Source organism: Lactuca sativa, chromosome 2, assembly GCF_002870075.4.
Source record: "Lactuca sativa cultivar Salinas chromosome 2, Lsat_Salinas_v11, whole genome shotgun sequence".
NCBI classification, from domain to species: domain Eukaryota; kingdom Viridiplantae; phylum Streptophyta; class Magnoliopsida; order Asterales; family Asteraceae; genus Lactuca; species Lactuca sativa.
The window spans coordinates 186213953-186236068 of record NC_056624.2 but is presented as its reverse complement, the minus strand read 5'-3'; the positions used below and the strand labels follow the sequence as shown (position 1 = coordinate 186236068).

Here is a 22116-nt window from a genome sequence, read left to right as displayed (position 1 = left end):
CTCAAATAGACAAATAACATATAAACACATAGCACGTATTTCATAACAAATACTTCATATTGATGTGTTTAGAAGAAAGCAACTACACACCCACACATATAAACAACAATATACTTAATACACTCAAACCATACTTGTATTATTATCGTTTTTATGAAAGGTAGTATACACTCACTTGATCAGAAGATGATCGGATAGCACTACGGCTTGCAGAAATAGTAATCCACCGCAGATCTGGAAGATCTCCACAAAAATCGAACTTCTCGCGGGCAGAGCTTCGGCTCGGGAACCGCACTTCTCGGGATCTCGGGACTTGCCTCGGGGCTAGAGAATAATACCGGGGCTTCGGGATATTTCTGGCACGCAAAACGATGCAAAACGGGAGAGAGAAGAGAAGAAATTGGCAATTGGGTCGGCTGCCCTCGCATCCTATTTATAGGAGGCTGGAGCCTCGGAGTACGCGGGGCGTACTGGTCCGAAAAACGTCACTGCGTGCGTCATCCGAAGCCACTTGTTGCGAATGTCGACACTTCGGAGTACGCGGGGCGTACTCGAGTACGCAGCGCGTACCTCGGATTAGACCGGTGACTCCTTCGGATAATGCTTCCGAATTTCCTTTTAAATTTAAATACAAATTGATTAATAAACTTCGGAAATTCATATCTTCTTCATACGAACTCCGTTTTCGACGTTCTTTATATCCATGCGAAGGTGAGACTACGCTCTACAACTTTCGTTTAGACTCCGTCGGCTAATTTTGACTTTTATTTTTATTATTTATTTTTAATAGGCCGCGACAGAAAACTTCGTTATAAATTCATAACTTCTTCGTTTGACGTCCGTTCTCGCCTAACTTTTTATCGCTTCGATACCAACAACGAGATCTTCGATTCTCGTTTAAATTGCTAAGGCTAAATATCGCTCTAACGTAAATTCACTTTTTACGTCGCGTTGTGCCGTGCCGGTTCTGTCGCGAAACTTCGACAGGTCATAACTTCTTCGTTATAACTCGGATTTTGGCGTTCTTTATATGCACGGAAACCTTGTAACATATACTAAAACTTAGTTAGGATTATTCACCCTAAATAATCTTCTATCAAAAAGTCATTTTTGACTCTTATTGTCTCTAAATTGACTAGCCCTGATCTACGGGCGTTACAATTATCTCCCCCTTAGGATGATTACGTCCCGGAATCATCAACGAAATAGGATTCGCATACTGACTCCATAAGTCATCTCTCCATTCTAAGTAGTAACCCTGATGGGTCACGTCCCGATGACCTCTCATCATAGTCGGACTCAATTGATATGACCCCTAGGGTCGGAATAACAACTATCTTACTAGACATTACCGAAACAATGGTAATGACATACTTGAATAAAACGGAATCAATTACTAGCTTCTTGATAACCTTGTGACTTCCCCTGATCCAAGCGCGAGTCCTGTGCTTCCGGTAGTATAGATCTCTACTACCATTCACACCTACTCATACTCGTCCCAAGTATTGTCTCGCAGTTAACCAAGTCACCATACATAAATCATATAATCATTCAACACATCAGATAACAAAACTAGGATTTATATTAATTCTTGAAACTATTACACAAAAGTTCAAGTTCACCCTATACTATGCCTCTAACAGGCTATGCTTCCTGATACAGACTTTACCAACTTTATATATTAATATGAAGTCTTCATCCTTTAACCCTCCCATCCCTTTCTGCTTCGTTGAGGAACATGTTGAATGCCCTTGGCTGTGGAGGTGTGTTTTTCTGTGGGCAGTCTTTAGAAATATGACCTTCTTCATTACACCTATAGCACATCTTCTTGTTAGGTGCGCACTTGTTGGCATAGTGCCCTGTCTTCCCACATTTGTAGCAAGTCATCTCCTCGCTACATTTCCCGAAGTGTTTCTTCTTACACTTCTCACACCACTTAGCCTCATCTCTTCCCCCAGATTTCGAGAATTTACTTTCTTTGTCGATTATTGAAGATCCTTCACGCTTCCTTTTCTCTCCAACTTCAGCCCTTTCCAGACCCTTTTCTTTTATTTGGGTCTCAACATTTTTGGCTGCCCAGATGGCGGCTTTCAGAGTGGTTGCTTGTTTGACTATCGGACCAAAGTCCGCTGGTAACCCATTAGCAAACTTGTTGACCTTGGAAAGTTCAGTCGGAATTAAGTATGGAATAAGCTTCATCTTCTCCGTAAAGCTCGTAGCGTATTCAGTAACGCTCAATTTTCCTTTCTTCAGATTCTGGAACTCATTGTTGATTTCCAGAAGATCCTGCTCAGAGCAGTATTGCATTTTCATTTGCTCCACGAACTCTTCCCAAGACATCTTGCTAGCTTCCCCCTTGGGCATTGAACCAGCCAGTAACTTCCACCAGCTCAATACTCCAGATTTTAACAGAGGGATTGCAAGAGCGGTCTTCTGTCTGTTGCTACACTCGCAACTTTCAAACATTGTCTCCATCTCGGAGATCCAGTCCATGACTTGCACCGGTGTCGGGCTCCCAGAAAGACATGGTGGTTTGGATGCCATGAAATCCTTGTACTTGCATCCACGTCCATCATTTCCTCTATCCTGGTTGTTTTGGCGAACTATTGGTGGGTTGGCTTGACCAACGGTCCCACTATAGTTTCCTCCTTCAGAATGCCCTCCATTTACTTCGGGCTCTTCTACTCGAATTGACAATTCCTCGCGATTTTGTCTGATCAGACGTCTAGTTTCTTCCATCTGATTATTCAACATTGCCTGGATCATCACTTGAACTCCGGCCATTGTCATTGGTTCAGGCGCTGCTGCCACAACAGGTATTTGTTCAATTACTGGTACTTGATTCCTGTTCTCATCAGCATTTCCAACTCCACTCCTCGTTCTCACCATTTTTGATCTATACACCGAATATGGTGAAATTAGATCCTTAATCACGATAGATATTCAAATCATCCTTATCACTCCGAAACGTTTATATGCTAGTTCTAATATCGTAGACGTACGCTTAGATTCCTATACACATAAGGTTTCCAGATCCGGTCGGCAACAGACCATAGATCCGAACAAATAATAGCATCAATATAGCTATCACACAAAACATTTAGCACGTAAAAGCATTTTAGGCAATTTTCCTAAAATAAAATAGTGCCTGTGTCAATTTAGGTGTACTACCTAAAATATAATGGACACACTCAACTCGCAATCATTGCTTAGCATTCTAAGTTTAAGTCTAGAAATCCTACAAATTCCTAGTTCGCTTAAACTAATGCTCTGATACCAACTGTGACATCCCCAATTTCACGGCCAGAAAAGACCGATTTGTTTATGCTTTGTTTTCAAAATCAGAGTGATCGTTTAAAGAAAACGGTTGCGGAATTTGTTCCCAAAATAAAATATGATAACCATTTTATCAAAACATTTCTCGAAAAGAATGTATTTTCATTAAATAATAAAACCTCGGGATGTCATGTTCGTTACAGACCAAAAGCATAAACAACATAAAATAGACTTTACAATAGTTATTCAACTACTGATCTATAATCCAAAATCTCTCGTCAAGTCTGCCGACTTATACTCTTGTGTCATTACCTGTAATGAAAAGAAAACTGAGTGGGTCAGGCTTGGGAGCCTGGTGAGCATATAGGGTTTTCAACCCACAATAATACATTTGTTATATTCAATTATCAAACAATCAACCCAAATACCCATCCCCATTATCTTCTTAAGGTTTCACCCTAAGAACCAACTATCCTTCATTCACTTATTCCTAAGGAATCGGCACGAAATCCATTGCTGCCAAAGTTTATCTAACGAGTACTAAATCCATAGTTATCAGACGCTAACTCCATAGTCGTCGGGGTTTACTCAAGCGATGCTAACTCCATAGTCACCAAGGTTCACGTAACAAGCGCTAACTCCATAGTCGCCAAGGTTCATCAAATAGGCACGAAGTCACATCGTCGCCAAGGTTTATGCAATAGGTGCTAACTCCATAGTCACCAAGGTTTATACAAAAGGCGCTAACTCCATAGTCACCAAGGTTTATCTAACAGCAGGCGCTAACTCCATAGTCACCAAGGTTTATCTAACAGCAGGCGCTAACTCCATAGTCACCAACTAACCCATCTACCCATGTTCTACCCAACAACTTTGTAGATATAAATACTTACACAGTTTAAATCATTTAACACCTGTATAAAACTCCAATTTCCATGTCCACCTCAAATAGACAAATAACATATAAACACATAGCACGTATTTCATAACAAATACTTCATATTGATGTGTTTAGAAGAAAGCAACTACACACCCACACATATAAACAACAATATACTTAATACACTCAAACCATACTTGTATTATTATCGTTTTTATGAAAGGTAGTATACACTCACTTGATCAGAAGATGATCGGATAGCACTACGGCTTGCAGAAATAGTAATCCACCGCAGATCTGGAAGATCTCCACAAAAATCGAACTTCTCGCGGGCAGAGCTTCGGCTCGGGAACCGCACTTCTCGGGATCTCGGGACTTGCCTCGGGGCTAGAGAATAATACCGGGGCTTCGGGATATTTCTGGCACGCAAAACGATGCAAAACGGGAGAGAGAAGAGAAGAAATTGGCAATTGGGTCGGCTGCCCTCGCATCCTATTTATAGGAGGCTGGAGCCTCGGAGTACGCGGGGCGTACTGGTCCGAAAAACGTCACTGCGTGCGTCATCCGAAGCCACTTGCTGCGAATGTCGACACTTCGGAGTACGCGGGGCGTACTCGAGTACGCAGCGCGTACCTCGGATTAGACCGGTGACTCCTTCGGATAATGCTTCCGAATTTCCTTTTAAATTTAAATACAAATTGATTAATAAACTTCGGAAATTCATATCTTCTTCATACGAACTCCGTTTTCGACGTTCTTTATATCCACGCGAAGGTGAGACTACGCTCTACAACTTTCGTTTAGACTCCGTCGGCTAATTTTGACTTTTATTTTTATTATTTATTTTTAATAGGCCGCGACAGAAAACTTCGTTATAAATTCATAACTTCTTCGTTTGACGTCCGTTCTCGCCTAACTTTTTATCGCTTCGATACCAACAACGAGATCTTCGATTCTCGTTTAAATTGCTAAGGCTAAATATCGCTCTAACGTAAATTCACTTTTTACGTCGCGTTGTGCCGTGCCGGTTCTGTCGCGAAACTTCGACAGGTCATAACTTCTTCGTTATAACTCGGATTTTGGCGTTCTTTATATGCACGGAAACCTTGTAACATATACTAAAACTTAGTTAGGATTATTCACCCTAAATAATCTTCTATCAAAAAGTCATTTTTGACTCTTATTGTCTCTAAATTGACTAGCCCTGATCTACGGGCGTTACAGGGGGATACAAGTAGAATCATGTGATTAATAAGCAACATTCAAATGATTTACCACTCATTCGTTGTTTTACCAAAAAGTTTTCTTCACATGATTTTCATAAACATTTTATATGTTTAAAACTCCTTATTAAACTGTTCATTTTACCCTGTATGTTTCATTTCAAACTCATTTACAATTGTGTTTCAAAAAAATGTTTCTTTATACTTAAACTGTTTTATCAAACACATGCTTTCAATCCGTTTTATATGCTGACATCATGTCGACCTTTTCTTAGATAGTAATCATGTTCAAAGGTTTTACAAAACTTATTTTATGCTTTCATATTATCAATTGCATGTCTACGTATGTATAGTTATATAAACAATGTTTAAAAGGCTTAGGAAGGCCTGCCCGCCCTATTTCCTTTTCGCGCTTGAGATGTGGTCTGGTGGGATATCGGGTACCCATCCGAAGGTCGTTTAAATATTAGTTATATATCATGTGTACATATATAGTCATAAAGGTTCTTCCGGATCATTCAGTACCCTTGGGTAGCAAGGGTATACATCCATGTTCATACGTACCAGTTACATTACTAGTAAGCTACCATAGGGGTAGTTCAGGAAGATACTAGAACTATTACTAGAACACGATATCATACAATGAGTCAGTTCATTCATGAGTCAATACTTGCTAGATAAAGAGAGAACACACGTTACAGCTAGTACACACAGTACATTACTATACATGCTAGATAGAGAGAGAACACACGTTACGGCTAGCACACGCAGAACATTACAATACATTACTATACTATTACATAGATACATTTACATGAGTACATTTACATGATTACATTTACATGATTACATTTACATGAGTACGTTTACATAGATAATATATGATGAGTTATTATTACATTTTATATGTATAGATTATGTTATATAATCCTCATTCTTATCTTTACCTTGTGATACAATCACATAACCGACGAGATAGATTGGATTTAATATCCTAGTACCAAATGATACGTCGCGGGATTAACCATTCCTAGAATCTCTGTTAGCTATATAGGTAAAAGCACATCCACGGATGTCAACGGTTGATACCATTACATGTATACTTTAAGGGACTAACTATTCCTATACCCAACTATTAGCAACAGAGGTAAATGTACATCTACAGATGTCTTCAGTTAACACTGTTAGTTACCCTAGTACCAAAGGGTAAATCTTAGGTTATTTATATTATTACCTTTATCTTGTGACTCATTCACATAATCGATGAGGTGAATTATATTTGAGTATCATAGTACCAAAGGATACAATTTCTTATAATAATAATAATAGTAGCACAGTGGGGTCTTGGTAGAAGGCTACATTTAGAGCAGTTAGGTCTTGGTAGAAGGCTACATTCAGAGCATTTGGGTCTTGGTAGAAGACTCCCTTTTATAATAGTAGAAATCATAGGGATTTCTAGGGTTTTTTCAAACATTTGTAGCTGATCTACAAACATTTTCATGTCTTTCATTACAAGTTTTACAAATTAAGACACATTAATACTTATGATCTCACCAGCTTTAAAGCTGATACTCTCTTTCAAAACAACTTGTATCCTCAGGTCAACGATAGACAGGTACCGATGCAAGGTTTAGAGAAGATGGAGCTCGTTCAAGACTCATCTTTCATTTTGATTATACTTTAGTGTCTATTATCATTTGACAGAACACACTTGTATTAAAATTATATTATTAATTCAATGGATGATGTTGTTGCTTGTTTACTACTTTTCATTGTTGTGATACTGTACATGACGTCCTCCGCCCCAGAACGTTTCCGCCGTTCATGGTTTTGGGGTGTGACATGCAGTATCCTCGGACAGCTCATAGGGTATGTTGGCCTTCAGCACAAAGCAGGACCGCCTCAACCCATCCAACAAACAAGTAATCATGTGCGCATAACTAACATATACTGGCATATACAAACATCAAATATATTTATCTTACAGATCATCAATCATAACAATCTCTCATGACTAGAGCACAGGCCCAACATGCCACTACCATACCAATCCCTAAGGATTACAAAACATAACATATTGTCTACCCTGATTTCGATCTATCAGATCATAATCGCATATATCATATCATAACCATAACAACTACAGGGCCGTCCTTGGTGCCTTAGACCATTTTTGATATAGTAAGGATAACTCACCTCGCGGATGTCAACTCGGTAGATAAATCCCAACTCTTGGATCACTTGCCAAAGACTCCACCACCTATTACCATAGTACGAATATACTCATAAGTCCTCAACCTCACAAGGTACTCCATAAACCAGCTAGAAAACCCCTGGTCAAAGTCCTCAGTCAAGGTCAACAGTCCATGTTGACCTTAACTCACCGAGTACCCTCGGCTACTCGCCGATTCCCTTGAAGTTCTTTCCCACTCGCCGAGTTACCGGGGTGATTGGTCGAGTTCCTACGACTTTCGATCGAAACCCTAAAACCATCCGTCGAGTTTCCTTCTGGCAACACGACAGATACACACACATAGGGGTGCAAACGAGCCAAGCTACTCGCGAGCTACTCGGGATCGGCTCGTTAAAAACTCGACTTGAAACCGGTTTTAAACGAGCTCGAGCCGAGCTTGAGCTTAATATAAAGCTCGTTTATTAAACGAGCTCGAGCTTGAGCCTATGTTACTAAGCTCGATTAGGCTCGTGGGCCTAAATGAGCCTTTATATACTATAATTTATTATTATTTACTTATATTAAAATAAAAACATGTTTGGGAAATTTTGGATTTCGGGTATTAGTAAACGAGCTTCTTAACGAGCTTGAGCCGAACTTAAGCTTATTTAGGCACATCAAACGACAAACAAGCCGAGCCCGAGCCCGAGCCGAGCTTGTATAATTTTTTACGAGTTCGAGCCGAGCTCAGTAAAAGAAAGCTCGAATCGAGCCGATCTCGAGCTCGAGCCTCGTATAACTTAAACGAGCCCGAGCCAAGCCTGGCCAGGCTCGGCTTGGCTCGTTTGCACCCCTACACACGCATTCATAACTTGGGGAAAACTCATCCGACTCGCCGAGTTGTTCATACAACTCGTTGAGTCTATGGCAATCTTCAGCGGACTCGCCGAGTTGTTTCTCCAACTCGTCGAGTTCATGACCATCTTCATGTGACTCGCCGATTCAACCTTGTGACTCGGCGAGTTCCTTCAGTCCTAAAGCCATACAGACTCATTTAAGCCATGCAATGGCTCCAAATTACAGATCCAAGCTTCCAGGGCATGTTTTTCACGTAAAGTTGCAGACTTTACATGCATGCATGACTAAAAAGGCTCTTAATGCCAAATCTAAGATCTTAATGGGGTTTCATGCACAAGGAGGGCCTCATCCACGACCAAAACAGAAACTTTATGATTCTAGAACTTGAGAAGGGTCCAGATCTGAAGTTACGACTTCAGATCTAGCCCATAGCTCACCAATTTGACTTCAAAAATCCATAAAACCCTAAAAGTCAACCACAAAGAGATCTAGAAGAAAAGGGGAGTAAGGATTGCAACTTGATACCTCCAAAAGATGTTATCTGAGATAAGTTCTGTTTCCCACACCTTCCTTGCTTCAACCCCTTTGCTCTTCAAGAGTTTCCCTTATAGCCAACCTTCTTTCCAAGGCTTAAAACACACCAAAAAGAGTACCTGATAGTTAGTTTTGTTTACTTCTTTTTATAGTTTATTTTAGCATATTTCATTCATAATCTAGTTAATTTTCATGCATATTTTCCTTTTTTGTTATTTTATGACTATTTCGGGCACTTTCTAGTTTCGTGAGTTTTATTGCAGATTTCATGGAGACTAGTGGAGCGGGAATGTTCGGGACGTATGGAAAGCGATGGGAATTGGTGGAAAACAAGGATCTTAGGCTTGATGGGTGGTGGAGATGATGCATGGAGCGAGCTTGATGATTATTTGAAGGCTTGGAGAGAAATAAACATTTAAATTTGCAAGATGCGGGAGTATATTCAATCATGCATAGATTATTAATCGGGGGAGTTTACGAGCTATGAATCATTTGGAGAAGCCAAATTGGGCTTAAATTGAAGAAAACTTGAAGAAAAATGGGCTAGGAGCTGATTGGGCTCGCACTGGGCCAAGTGGGCTAAGCTATGGAGGCCCAAAACCTCAAAGATGCTACATTCAGGGACCACCCGCGCAACCCACCCGCGCAACAGCACGCGGGTCGCGCAACCTCCTGCAGGGGCAGTTTCGGAAATTCTTCTTTTGAGCTATTTGAGGAAGGTTGGTGCCCATCTTTTGGAGACTCTTGGACATCCGATTTTTGGAGATTCTCTCTGGAGTTTTGAAGACTTTTGAAGGCCAAGAACACTTGAAGAACATCATATTTTTACCTCTTGATTCTTGCTTAATGTTTGGTACAATTTTCTCTAACTTTGTTTCTTTGGGTTTAGCCATGCTTGGCTAAACTAATTTTGGTTGACTTTTGGTTAATCCTTTGAACTTTTGTTGAATGTTGAAGAATCCATGAACATGTTCTTAAATCTTTATGGGAATGTTTTGTGTTTTAACATCTTATCACTACTTGTATGTTTTAGTTCATGAGTTTAAATGTGTTTGTGGTGATTAGTTGGCTAATTTCTTGATTAAGTAAAGGATCCTCAAATTAGCAAGCAACAAATGATTTTTGTGTTGTTTTTGCTTCACACAATCATAAAAACATTTCCTCCAACATGGTGGTGAAAGCATTTGACCCCTCTTGGATTTGGTGACTTTTTGGTTCTTAATGCTAGTTGACTTTCACTAATTACATGCTATTTGGAATTAGTGACTTTGACTAAGGAAATTGTTATGAGCTTCTCTAGCCATTTCAACAATTAAGAAAAGTCTAGGTAATCTCAAGCTCCTTGGATTACTATAGCCAAATTAAGGATTTAAATCAAAGTATTGCACCATTGGATTCTAATGATATGTTCATCAAAAGTCGAAGTGAGGAAACTTTAAGTCAACCATCTCTCCCTTATTGATTTTACATCAAACTCTTATTTTTGTTGCATTTGTCTATTTAAATCATAGTTAATTCTAGGCTGTTTCAAGTATTTTAAAACACCAAAACCCCCCATTTTATTTTTATTGTCATTTTACAAGTACTTTTACAAAGAGATTTTTTATAAATTGAACCAATCTCCGTGGATTCGATCCCTTTACCACTATACACTATTTTAGTGTGTAATATTTAGGGTTATTATTTGTGTTGGCCTCGACAACCACCAAATTTTTGGCGCCGTTGCCGGGGATTGGTTTTGATTTAATCAGTTTGTTTCTCTATGCCTACATTTCATTGTGCAGGTAATCTAATTTAAAACCCCGAAATTAAAAAAAAGTATGATTTGGAAATGAACACTCCTTGCACCGAAGACCAACTTTCTGAGCTAGCTCAGTTAGTTATGATGATTGAAAGTGACCAGAGTGTGCAGTTCACACCTCTTCTTTGTGATTTTTGTGCCCAAAATGGACAACATTCCGACATGTGTTCATATTTACAAGGAGAATGGGAAGAAGTGCAAGATAAGGGAAGCTACTACCGGTCAAACCAATGGAGTTATGATCAGCCTCAAAATGATCAATGGTGGGACAACAACCAAGTTTGGGGAAATAACCATTACCAAAACCCATACCAAACATGGGGAAATAACCAATACCAACCAACTCCACTGTTCCAAGAACCCTATCCTTACCCTCCTCAACAAACTGAAACGCCAAGCATGTCCTTAGAGGACATTGTGAAAAGCATTGCCACTTCTACCCAAATTTTCCAGGAAACAACTCAAGCTAGCCTCAAAAGCTTAGAGCAACAAATAACACAAATTGCTCAATCAATTAGTATAATGGAAGCTCAAGAAAAAATACCATCCGAAAAGAGCCCATCGCATAGCGCATGTTCCATTCCTTTGAATGATGAGAAAATTTTTGATGGCCCAAGAGTGTTACATGAAGAAAAGGAAGAAGAAGTAGAAGTGAAAGAGGTTATTAAAGAATAAGAAGAAATTGAAAAAGATGACAATGAAACTATAGAAGAAGTGATATGGGTTAATGAAAGAGAGGTTGAGCCACCCACTACCATTGAGAAACTAACTCCATTGGTAGACCAACCACAAGAGCCAGAAGCGATAAATTTGTCGAACTCTTCAAAGGATATGTATTACAAGAAAGAAGACGCCCAACCGGTCACCTACTCAAAAACCATGTCCAAGAGTTTAGAAAAGAAGGAAGAGTTGGTCACCTTAATGAACAAGTACAAGAAAGAATATGGTTGGATGATTGCTATTCTCAAAGGTCTGAGTCCGGTATGGTTCTCCCGTAAAAAGAAAGTCAAATACAAGAAAAGAGTCCCAATGGAGGTGTGGAAATTAAAAAATGTAGACACGGGGCAAATTTGCAAGGTTAATGGACATCGATTGAAGCCATTCAATGAAGGTTTTGATTCAAATGTCCAAGATGTCGTCCATTTGGACGCCCCATTGTGTTAAAGTGAAGTTTGGAGGTGTCTCGCCAAAGACGTTAAAGAAGGGCATTTTTGGAAAGCATTGTGTTTTCGTGTTTTTAATTTGAACAAAATGAGTTTTGAAGATGCTTTTGGGATTCAAAAGAGTTGTTTTTTGAAGAAATCAAGAGTTTCTAGGTGTTTGGGGCTGTCCGAAGCAAGAACGGGTGAAAAACGAAGAAAAATGAAGCGAAAATGAAGATCAGGATCAGCGGGTTGCGCGACCCGCGTGCTGTTGCGCGGGTGGGTTGCGCGACCAGGTGTGATGAAGCGACATTGGCCCAAGACTTAACTGCAAGGTCTGCGCGACCCGCGTGCTACTCTGCGCGACCCGCGCACTGTGCTGGGCAATTTGGGCTATTTTTGGCTATTATTTGACCAGGTGTTGACCAAAGGTTTTAATGAGTTGACCTTTTGACTTTTTGTGACCAACATTGACCGAAATTGACCATTTTTGACCCATAGATTAAAATGTTCAGCTTCCTTTCTTCTTCATTTAATCATCTTAACCTCCCACTCCATTCCTCTTATATAACCTTCCAGCAACCACCTCGCCATAAAATTCAAGATTGTCGGAATTCTACCGGTCGTAATTTCACGAAACCACCGCCACAAACATCTCCCGTCATCCAATCCTCCGATTTAGGTCATTTTTGCCCTTACCTTAAGCATTGAGGACAATGCTTGTTCTTAAGCTTGGGGTGGGGCATTTCATTTTCCTTTTATATTTTTTTTTCCATGCATTTTTAATTAGGTTGCATAACATTTTAGATTTAAGCTAATTTTCATTCATTTTTTTTAAAATCCAAAAAAAAATTATTTTTTCTTTTTCACCTTTTATATTTTTGCATAACAATTAGCTTAGGCATTAACATTCATGCATTTTTGTTGTCTGTTTATTCTCACCCCTAGATGTCATGGAATAGGTTCACAGTTATTGTATCATTATTGGTCCAGGATCTTGTTGTTATCTCACCCATCGAACCGGGACCATTAGCTGCAGTTTGGGATTTCATACATGGGATCAGATGCTGGTAGCTTAAAGGGGTAAGTGATCATGGCCAGGTAGTTTTCATGAAGAATTATGCATACAGTACTAATGACTGTAGGATATACTATAGCAATGGATGTCCTAGCCTTGCGGTCACTACCGCCGAGAGGATCACACTTGATCATGTTTGAACTGTTAGGATGAAGCACTAGTGCTTGTCCCCGAGTAGAATCCATATCCGGTCTATTTACATCACCATATCTTTTTGCGGTTTTCTTAGGATTTTAGAGAAGTCTTTTAGTCCGCATGTGGACATTTTCATTATTTTTGAAAAAAAAAAATCACAAATTTGAAAAGGAGCTTACATTATATCTTTATGCTCCACACATGGTCATTTTCTCGCTTAGACCATTCGGATTATATTACTACCCTTTCGGTTCCATTTACACACTTTAGGAACCAAATTTTGAGTCAAAGGGTTGTTATTACATTACCTTCAAGTAACAAAAAAAAATGGCGATCACGGTGGGACTGTCGAGGCAAATTCCCAGCTGCAGAAATCTGAGAAGGGTGACCGGTTCAATTATTGAACTAAATTTTCTAACATTTTGGTCACCCGGCGTTTGATATTCATTTATTTAGGTATGTTTTATTGTATATAGATCGAGTTGTTTTTCGAAAATTGGTGATGTTAGGGAGACTGTCGAGTCGGATACTACGGGAGGTTTGGGCCAACACCAAGTGAACCGATTCCTACAACGGTGCCCGAGCGATTAAACCTAGTTACACATGAGAGAAACCGGCAAATGTGAGATCAGAGTGTACACTTACATAAGAGCTCCACCCGAGCCCATCCAGCTGCTTTCTCCCTACTACAGATATTCTTCATTGTATGCATGTTCCATTGAGGCTGCGACTGCTCATCCCTCCTTACTCACCTAAAGGAGTTATCCTGGCTGTGGTTTATGGTCCCTTTGTCATCGGATGAAAAAGTAATGAGATAATAGCAAGATCAGTTCTGACCATGTTGACTAACAGTGCTCAAGTTCTGCGGTTCTATCCATTCTTTTTATTTTCCTTAGGATAGTTCATCCCGAGTTCATTTTAGTCTTGTCTTACTTGAGGACAAGTAAGGTTTAAGCTTGGGGTGATTTGATAGTTAGTTTTGTTTACTTCTTTTTATAGTTTATTTTAGCATATTTCATTCATAATCTAGTTAATTTTCATGCATATTTTCCTTTTTTGTTATTTTATGACTATTTCGGGCACTTTCTAGTTTCGTGAGCTTTATTGCAGATTTCATGGAGACTAGTGGAGCGGGAATGTTCGGGACGTATGGAAAGCGATGGGAATTGGTGGAAAACAAGGATCTTAGGCTTGATGGGTGGTGGAGATGATGCATGGAGCGAGCTTGATGATTATTTGAAGGCTTGGAGAGAAATAAACATTTAAATTTGCAAGATGCGGGAGTATATTCAATCATGCATAGATTATTAATCGGGGGAGTTTACGAGCTATGAATCATTTGGAGAAGCCAAATTGGGCTTAAATTGAAGAAAACTTGAAGAAAAATGGGCTAGGAGCTGATTGGGCTCGCACTGGGCCAAGTGGGCTAAGCTATGGAGGCCCAAAACCTCAAAGATGCTACATTCAGGGACCACCCGCGCAACCCACTCGCGCAACAGCACGCGGGTCGCGCAACCTCCTGCAGGGGCAGTTTCGGAAATTCTTCTTTTGAGCTATTTGAGGAAGGTTGGTGCCCATCTTTTGGAGACTCTTGGACATCCGATTTTTGGAGATTCTCTCTAGAGTTTTGAAGACTTTTGAAGGCCAAGAACACTTGAAGAACATCATATTTTTACCTCTTGATTCTTGCTTAATGTTTGGTACAATTTTCTCTAACTTTGTTTCTTTGGGTTTAGCCATGCTTGGCTAAACTAATTTTGGTTGACTTTTGGTTAATCCTTTGAACTTTTGTTGAATGTTGAAGAATCCATGAACATGTTCTTAAATCTTTATGGGAATGTTTTGTGTTTTAACATCTTATCACTACCTGTATGTTTTAGTTCATGAGTTTAAATGTGTTTGTGGTGATTAGTTGGCTAATTTCTTGATTAAGTAAAGGATCCTCAAATTAGCAAGCAACAAATGATTTTTGTGTTGTTTTTGCTTCACACAATCATAAAAACATTTCCTCCAACATGGTGGTGAAAGCATTTGACCCCTCTTGGATTTGGTGACTTTTTGGTTCTTAATGCTAGTTGACTTTCACTAATTACATGCTATTTGGAATTAGTGACTTTGACTAAGGAAATTGTTATGAGCTTCTCTAGCCATTTCAACAATTAAGAAAAGTCCAGGTAATCTCAAGCTCCTTGGATTACTATAGCCAAATTAAGGATTTAAATCAAAGTATTGCACCATTGGATTCTAATGATATGTTCATCAAAAGTCGAAGTGAGGAAACTTTAAGTCAACCATCTCTCCCTTATTGATTTTACATCAAACTCTTATTTTTGTTGCATTTGTCTATTTAAATCATAGTTAATTCTAGTTTGTTTCAAGTATTTTAAAACACCAAAACCCCCCATTTTATTTTTATTGTCATTTTACAAGTACTTTTACAAAGAGATTTTTCATAGAGTTATAAATTGAACCAATTTCCGTGGATTCGATCCCTTTACCACTATACACTATTTTAGTGTGTAATATTTAGGGTTATTATTTGTGTTGGCCTCGACAACCACCAGTACCACACGAATTAGGGTTTTACTGAGCTCTCATAGACTGTAAAGAGGCCAAAGGAGGCTTAGGCCTCCTTAAATAGGGTGCAAAACCCCGAGATTTAGGGTTTCCTCTACCAGCTCCTACTCGTCGAGTCCCTCCCTGGACTCGGCGAGTAGGTCACTAAACACGCGGTCCCACCCCGCTGCTACTAGGGGTGTTCACAGGGCGGTTTGGATCGGATAGTAAAAAAATTATAAACCGTGACAACGGGACGGGTACCTTGCTAGCACTAACCGTAACCGAACTGAATTGCTAAAAAAACGAACCGAACCGAACCGAACCGTATAAAGGCGGGTAACCACGGTTCGGTTCACGAGTATCCGTTAAATATAAAAATAATAATCAATCAAAACTACAAACTCCATTTTAAACAATTCTTTTCTAAAAATAAAAAACTCACAAAATTAAGAAAAAAATATATATGTTTGCTAATAAACCAACTCTTTAAAACCAATCATCAATTCTTTGATATATTGATATATAAGATTTATTAATATTTTTTTTATCTGCATGTGATCTCAAACTAATTCTTTGGTTACAAAGGATACTTAATTTGATATCATAAAACCAACTACACTTCTAGATTTTCTAGATTTACGCATAACAAAACACAGTGTATTTGAAATTACAGTGAAAGAGTTCTTTGATGTTTAAATTACAATCAATATATTAATATAACCGAATCTCATATATATATATATATATATATATATATATATATATATATATATATATATATATATATATATATATATATATATAAAAGACGGTTCTGTTTGGGTATCCACGAATATCTAAATATCCAAACCGAAACCGACCCGTAGGTACCTGGTTTTTTTGGTTTCGGGTTGGCCGGATCGGCTCGGTTTTTCGGTTTTGCGGTTTTTTTGCACACCCCTAGCTGCTACTCGCCGAGTAGGACTTAAAACCAAAGAACATTTTATTTAAATCCATACATGAGAATCGAGGCGTTACATATCTTAACTAAGATATTGTCATATATGATTAAGAATGTAAAGTGGATTGAGGAGAACAAATATTGCATAAAATGCACAATTAATTAGTCAGTTTTTATTTAGATTATAAGACTATAGTTTAGTTAAAGCTTAATATATTTTTTATAATGCGTAGATCTCTTTTTGACAAACTGAAGGAGTTTACAAGGCGACAAATAGGATAACGTTTTACCAAAACTCAAGGTGAGTATATACCTTAATACATGTATATATATCTATTAAAGTTGTTTTAAATGATGTTTTAAAGTATTATAGTATATTCTTAATACCCGCAAATTTGGGTTACACATAAGTAATAATAATTAAAAATAAAATTATTGAATAGATAATTTATAGTCATGCGCGCTGCAAACTATATTATATAAATTCGTATTTAGAAAAATAGAAAAATCAACCAAATCGCCAATAAATTGTAAAAATAAGTGTGTCGAAACACACACACACACACATATATATATATATATATATATATATATATATATATATATATATATATATATATATATATATAAAGTACACGTCGTCCCGATCCCAAAAACATAAATTTCGTATCCGACTCCGTATGAAGTAGATATGATAGATATGAAAGTCAATCGTTCACGATGATTGTGCGACGTTAAAAGTTACGAAGAAAATGGCTGACTTTTAACTAAAGGCACCAAAAGGACAATCGTAGTACTCTATTGGTTCATAACTATAAGGTTATATCAATTATTTATAGATTTTTCAATAATCCTAAAGAATACCGAGTTCCTTCAAATAAGGAATAACCATGTAAGATCAAATTTGAGGTAGGAGCTGTTTGGTATATAGAGTATACTGTTTCGAGAATCAATTTTAAAAACCTCACTAAGATCTAGCTTAGACATCACTCCCGTAAGAAGATCGATCAATATTTTGACTGAAATTACTAATAAATCTTATTTATATGTTCATTATAACGACTATGAATATAAATATAATTTACATTTAAAAATATAGTAAGTGCAACTTAACTTCCAAGAATTTATAGGGAAAACTCGAAACGTCGTAGGCAGAATTTCGATGCTGAATACTTCTTTTTGTCAAGCTCTCCAACACTGCAACACCTCGCTAAAATACACAAAACTCAGAAGTTGGATCCCAAGGATTTGGAATAGAGTCTGAGAGAGAAATCTGAAAAAAATGTGCAACAAATGAGGGAGGATTCGACTTCTGTTGATAACAACTTTCATAGGGTACGCCAGCCTTGTAGTAGTGCCATGTCACGATCTTGTTGGGCCACGTCTTCAAGTAGGTGGAAGAGGGGTGTTCGTCTTATGCCATGTGGCGCGCTCCGAGTGGGGTCACGCCTCTTCAGCTGGTATTTGTCGCAATCTTCGAAAAATCATAACTATTGAATACCATCTTCGTTTTCGACGTTCTTTATATCTTTGGTTTCGTATCGATGAGTACTACAACTTTCCTTTATATTTCAATAGCTAATTCACATTATATTTTTAATTTACAGTCTATGAAAGTTACACTATAAAAGACTTTGCGAAATTTATAACTTCTTCATATAAGCTTTGTTCTCGATGTTCTTTATATCAACATATTCGTATTTTTTAGGACATCAATTCACAATTACCTTTTTTTGGCAAACAAGTAACCAATTTTCACTTCCTATTCTGTGACATGTACTGTTGTACTGTGTTGAATGTGAAACTTCGAAAAATCATAATTTCTCCATATGAAGTCAGATTTTGGCGTTCATTATACTCGCAGCTTCGTAATTATGATTTTTGTTAAGACTAGCTATTTATCTTAAATAATCTTTTATTAAAAATGTTAATTTATTGTTCGGCGATAAATAACATTTTCTATGGATATTATATAGTCATATATTTACCCACCTAACTGTATACAATAAACAAATATTTGTGTGTAATACGTACGAAGAACAATTATCAAAATCTAGGATTTTAATTGCTCGATAATAAATATATTTATTATTATTATCCCTTAAACATCTAGCCTAACTCACGGGCGTTACACATGTCAATATTTTCTAACAGCATAATTATATTTCAACGCAACACATGGAAATTCCCCTGGTACATTTATATAATTAAGGATGCCATAAAACCTCTATGTGACCTCGACACCGCAGGGTCAATCCTTTCTGTACGGGGTATTTTTATAATGTTTTTCGAGTTTGGGGTCAAGGCGGGGACGGGGCTCCATCCCAATTATTTCATAAAAAACGTGCATAATAATTAATAAAACCACATATATAATACGAATTTTTTAACAACCGTACTACATTTACCCGTATCCTATTTGACGTTTTCTAGTAGTGCACAAATGATCCACGATTGTAAACACATTGCAAGAAACAAGTACCTACAAACAGTGGCGGCTTGTGTAGGGTATCTGGGGTCCCGCGCCACTGCTCCGATTCAACCCTGTAGTGTAAAAAAAATCTATTAGGTGCACCGCCTTAGTATATGAGTGACACCGCTATTCAAATGTTTTACGTCCGTCACTGCCTACAAATCACTAAATCTTCCACTTCTGAAAACATCTCAACAACACCAGTCCCTCTACACCTCCGACAATTGGGCAAGTACAATAACAAACACCAGCAAAAACAAGTCTAACTCAAAATTCATGAGCCACTAAACTTTTGGTTAATTAATGAATCATATGGTATAAAAAAACACCAAAGAAATATATTGATTTACCACTAATACAATCTCATTCATACGTAGGTGACGTCCCAATGAAACAAGCACCAAGTAAGCTACAAATATTGATCAACAAGTAATATCCATCACCAACAACAAACAATGCTTTAGATGAAAAGATATTATGTTTATTTTTGTTTCCATTTGCATATGATCTTACTACATTACCTGTGAAAATCTAGTGTTTTGCGTGTAGAAAGTTTGACAATATAACGAAATGGAAAATGATTTACGAGCCCAATGAAGTTTCCAAACCGTTCAAAAAACCTCAATCATGTTTTGTCAGTTCGGAAAAACCCAACAAACTTAACATTTTGTCTAAAAAACCCAACTAAGTTACACTTTCCTGAAAGTCAAATAAGAGAAACAGATGACGTGGTTTATTACCGTATCGAAAAAATGACTTGTTAGACCAACGGAATTTCCAAAACGTTTAAAAAACTTCAATCATGTTTTGATTGTTCAAAAAAAAACCTAACGAACTTAAACAAAACAAAATTAGGATTTTTTGAACGGTTTGGAACTTTGTTGGACTTTTTAGAGAAAATGTTAAGTTCGTTGAGTTTTTTTGAACAAACAAAACATGATTGAGTTTTTTTGAATGGTTTGGAAACTTCGTTGAGCTTTTAAGTCATTTTTCCTATAATGAAAATATATATGTTCTAAAAAAACCCAAGAAACAAACATGAACTGCAAAAACTCAGTCATTCCAGAAAAAAATATTACTACCCACAAACAAATATAAACTATGAAATCTGAATCAGCCTAAAAAACGAATTCTTTTCTAACCCATAACAATACGAAAGGCAACCCTTCTGGTTGTTAATTGAAAATAGGAAGTGTGAAAAATTTTGAAAATTAAAGCGCGTGGGGATATTCCCTTCTCCGAAAGAGTCCAAAAGGCAATTGAAACTTGTGCTTCATGCAAGCTTATTGCTTCCATCTCATCACATACGTGTCATCACCATGCATCCACCCATCCATCTTTATTAACACCACGGTCTCCACCTCTCATCATCTCTCTCATCTACATTCTTCTCTCTCTCTAGATCTCTCTAGATTCTTGGTTGTTAGATTTGTTGGCCATGGCTACTAACGATCGTCATCCCCACCAGGTCCAAGTCCACACCATCCAACACCCACGATACGAACATGGCGGCAACAAATCGTCGTTTTTCCCTGATCAAGAAGGTCCATCAAAGAGCAAAATCTTCGCCGTCATGGCCCTCCTTCCGGTGGGTGGAATCCTACTTGGCCTCGCAGGAATCACCCTTGTGGGTACTATGATCGGGCTGGCTATCGCCACCCCAGTTTTCATCATCTTCAGCCCGATTATTGTTCCGGCAGTCCTCACCATCGGGCTGGCGGTAGCCGGATTTCTGACATCCGGGACGTTTGGGTTGACGGGGCTGAGCTCTTTGTCTTTTCTGTTGAACAGTCTGAGGCAGGTGACGGGGTCGACGGTGCCGGAGCAGATTGACTATGCAAAGAGGCGGGTTCAAGACATGGTGGAGTACACAGGGCAGAAGACGAAGGAGGTGGGCCAGACCATACAGGACAAGGCTCATGAAATTGGACCGGAGGGTCAAGTTCATGGAGGTGCCAAGGAAGGACGTGGTGCCAGGACTTGAGGCGATAATGTTGAAATGGTGGAGTTAAATTAATGTTTTCCGAGTCTTTTTGTGTGTTTTATTTTTATGGTGAGATAGATCGAGTATTGTACTTGTTGATGATCTTGAAGCTTAATTTTTCGTCTATCAAATATGAATATGCCAGTTCTTCTATTTCATTTCTGTTTTTAAGACATATCAAATATGAATGCCAGTTCTTCTGTTTCATTTCTGTTTTAAGAAAAACAGCGACAACAAAAATCCTATATAAATAAAGACAAATATATATAAATGTAGACAAAACTACAAAATGATCCTTTGGTTTATAAACTTTTTGGATGAGGTCCAAAAGATTTTCAATGGAAGTTTCAAAATCAATAATTTATGTGGTTTTGGTCTTTGAAAATTTGTAAGACTATTTTGTCGAAATTATTTGTTTTTCACATTTTTTTTATTTGTTTAACTTTTTTATAATTAAAAATAAAAAGAAAAGAAAAATAAAAAAATTAAAAATAAAAAGAAAAGAAAAATAAAAAGCGGGTCCACCCCACCTGATTCTCTCTCTCTTTCTCTCATGAGATTGTTTTCCTTAACATTTTGAGGCATCTCCAACCTATCCCATACTCTATTTTTTCCCCATTTCTCTTCTATTCTTCTCAAACCCTACCCCATTTTCACCTCCATTTTTGGAGATATGAATAGTATTCCCTGGGGAATATTATTCATATCTCCAAAAATGAAGGTGAAGTTTGGCTGTCAATTTTAGTCCCTCTTATTTTTATTTTATATATTTCTAGTTTATTTTATCTACTAATTATAATTTAAATACAATATTTAATATTTATAATATCATGTTGTATACTAATTTATATTAATTAATCATAAATATAGAGTTTAATTAGTAGAAGGGTGTATTTGACAATATATATAAGTTATAAAAATGAAATATTCCAAAAATATATTTTTTGGGGTAAAAAATGGGATAGAAAATGGAGTAGGGTTGGAGATGAAACACTGTTTACTCCATTTATAGGAGAAAAAATGGAGAAGGGTTGGAGATAGTTTTATACCTCATTAATGG

General features: G+C 37.7%; 1 protein-coding gene across 1 annotated transcript; it reads left to right on the top strand.

The window, feature by feature from the left end:
* Positions 1-20435: 20435 nt before the first annotated feature.
* LOC111876409 (oleosin Ara h 14.0102) lies at positions 20436-21214 on the top strand. Its single transcript, XM_023872929.3, has one exon. The coding sequence runs from the start codon at positions 20511-20513 to the stop codon at positions 21054-21056; it is 546 nt and encodes a 181-aa protein (XP_023728697.1). The 5' UTR covers positions 20436-20510; the 3' UTR covers positions 21057-21214.
* The last annotated feature ends 902 nt before the right edge of the window (positions 21215-22116 follow it).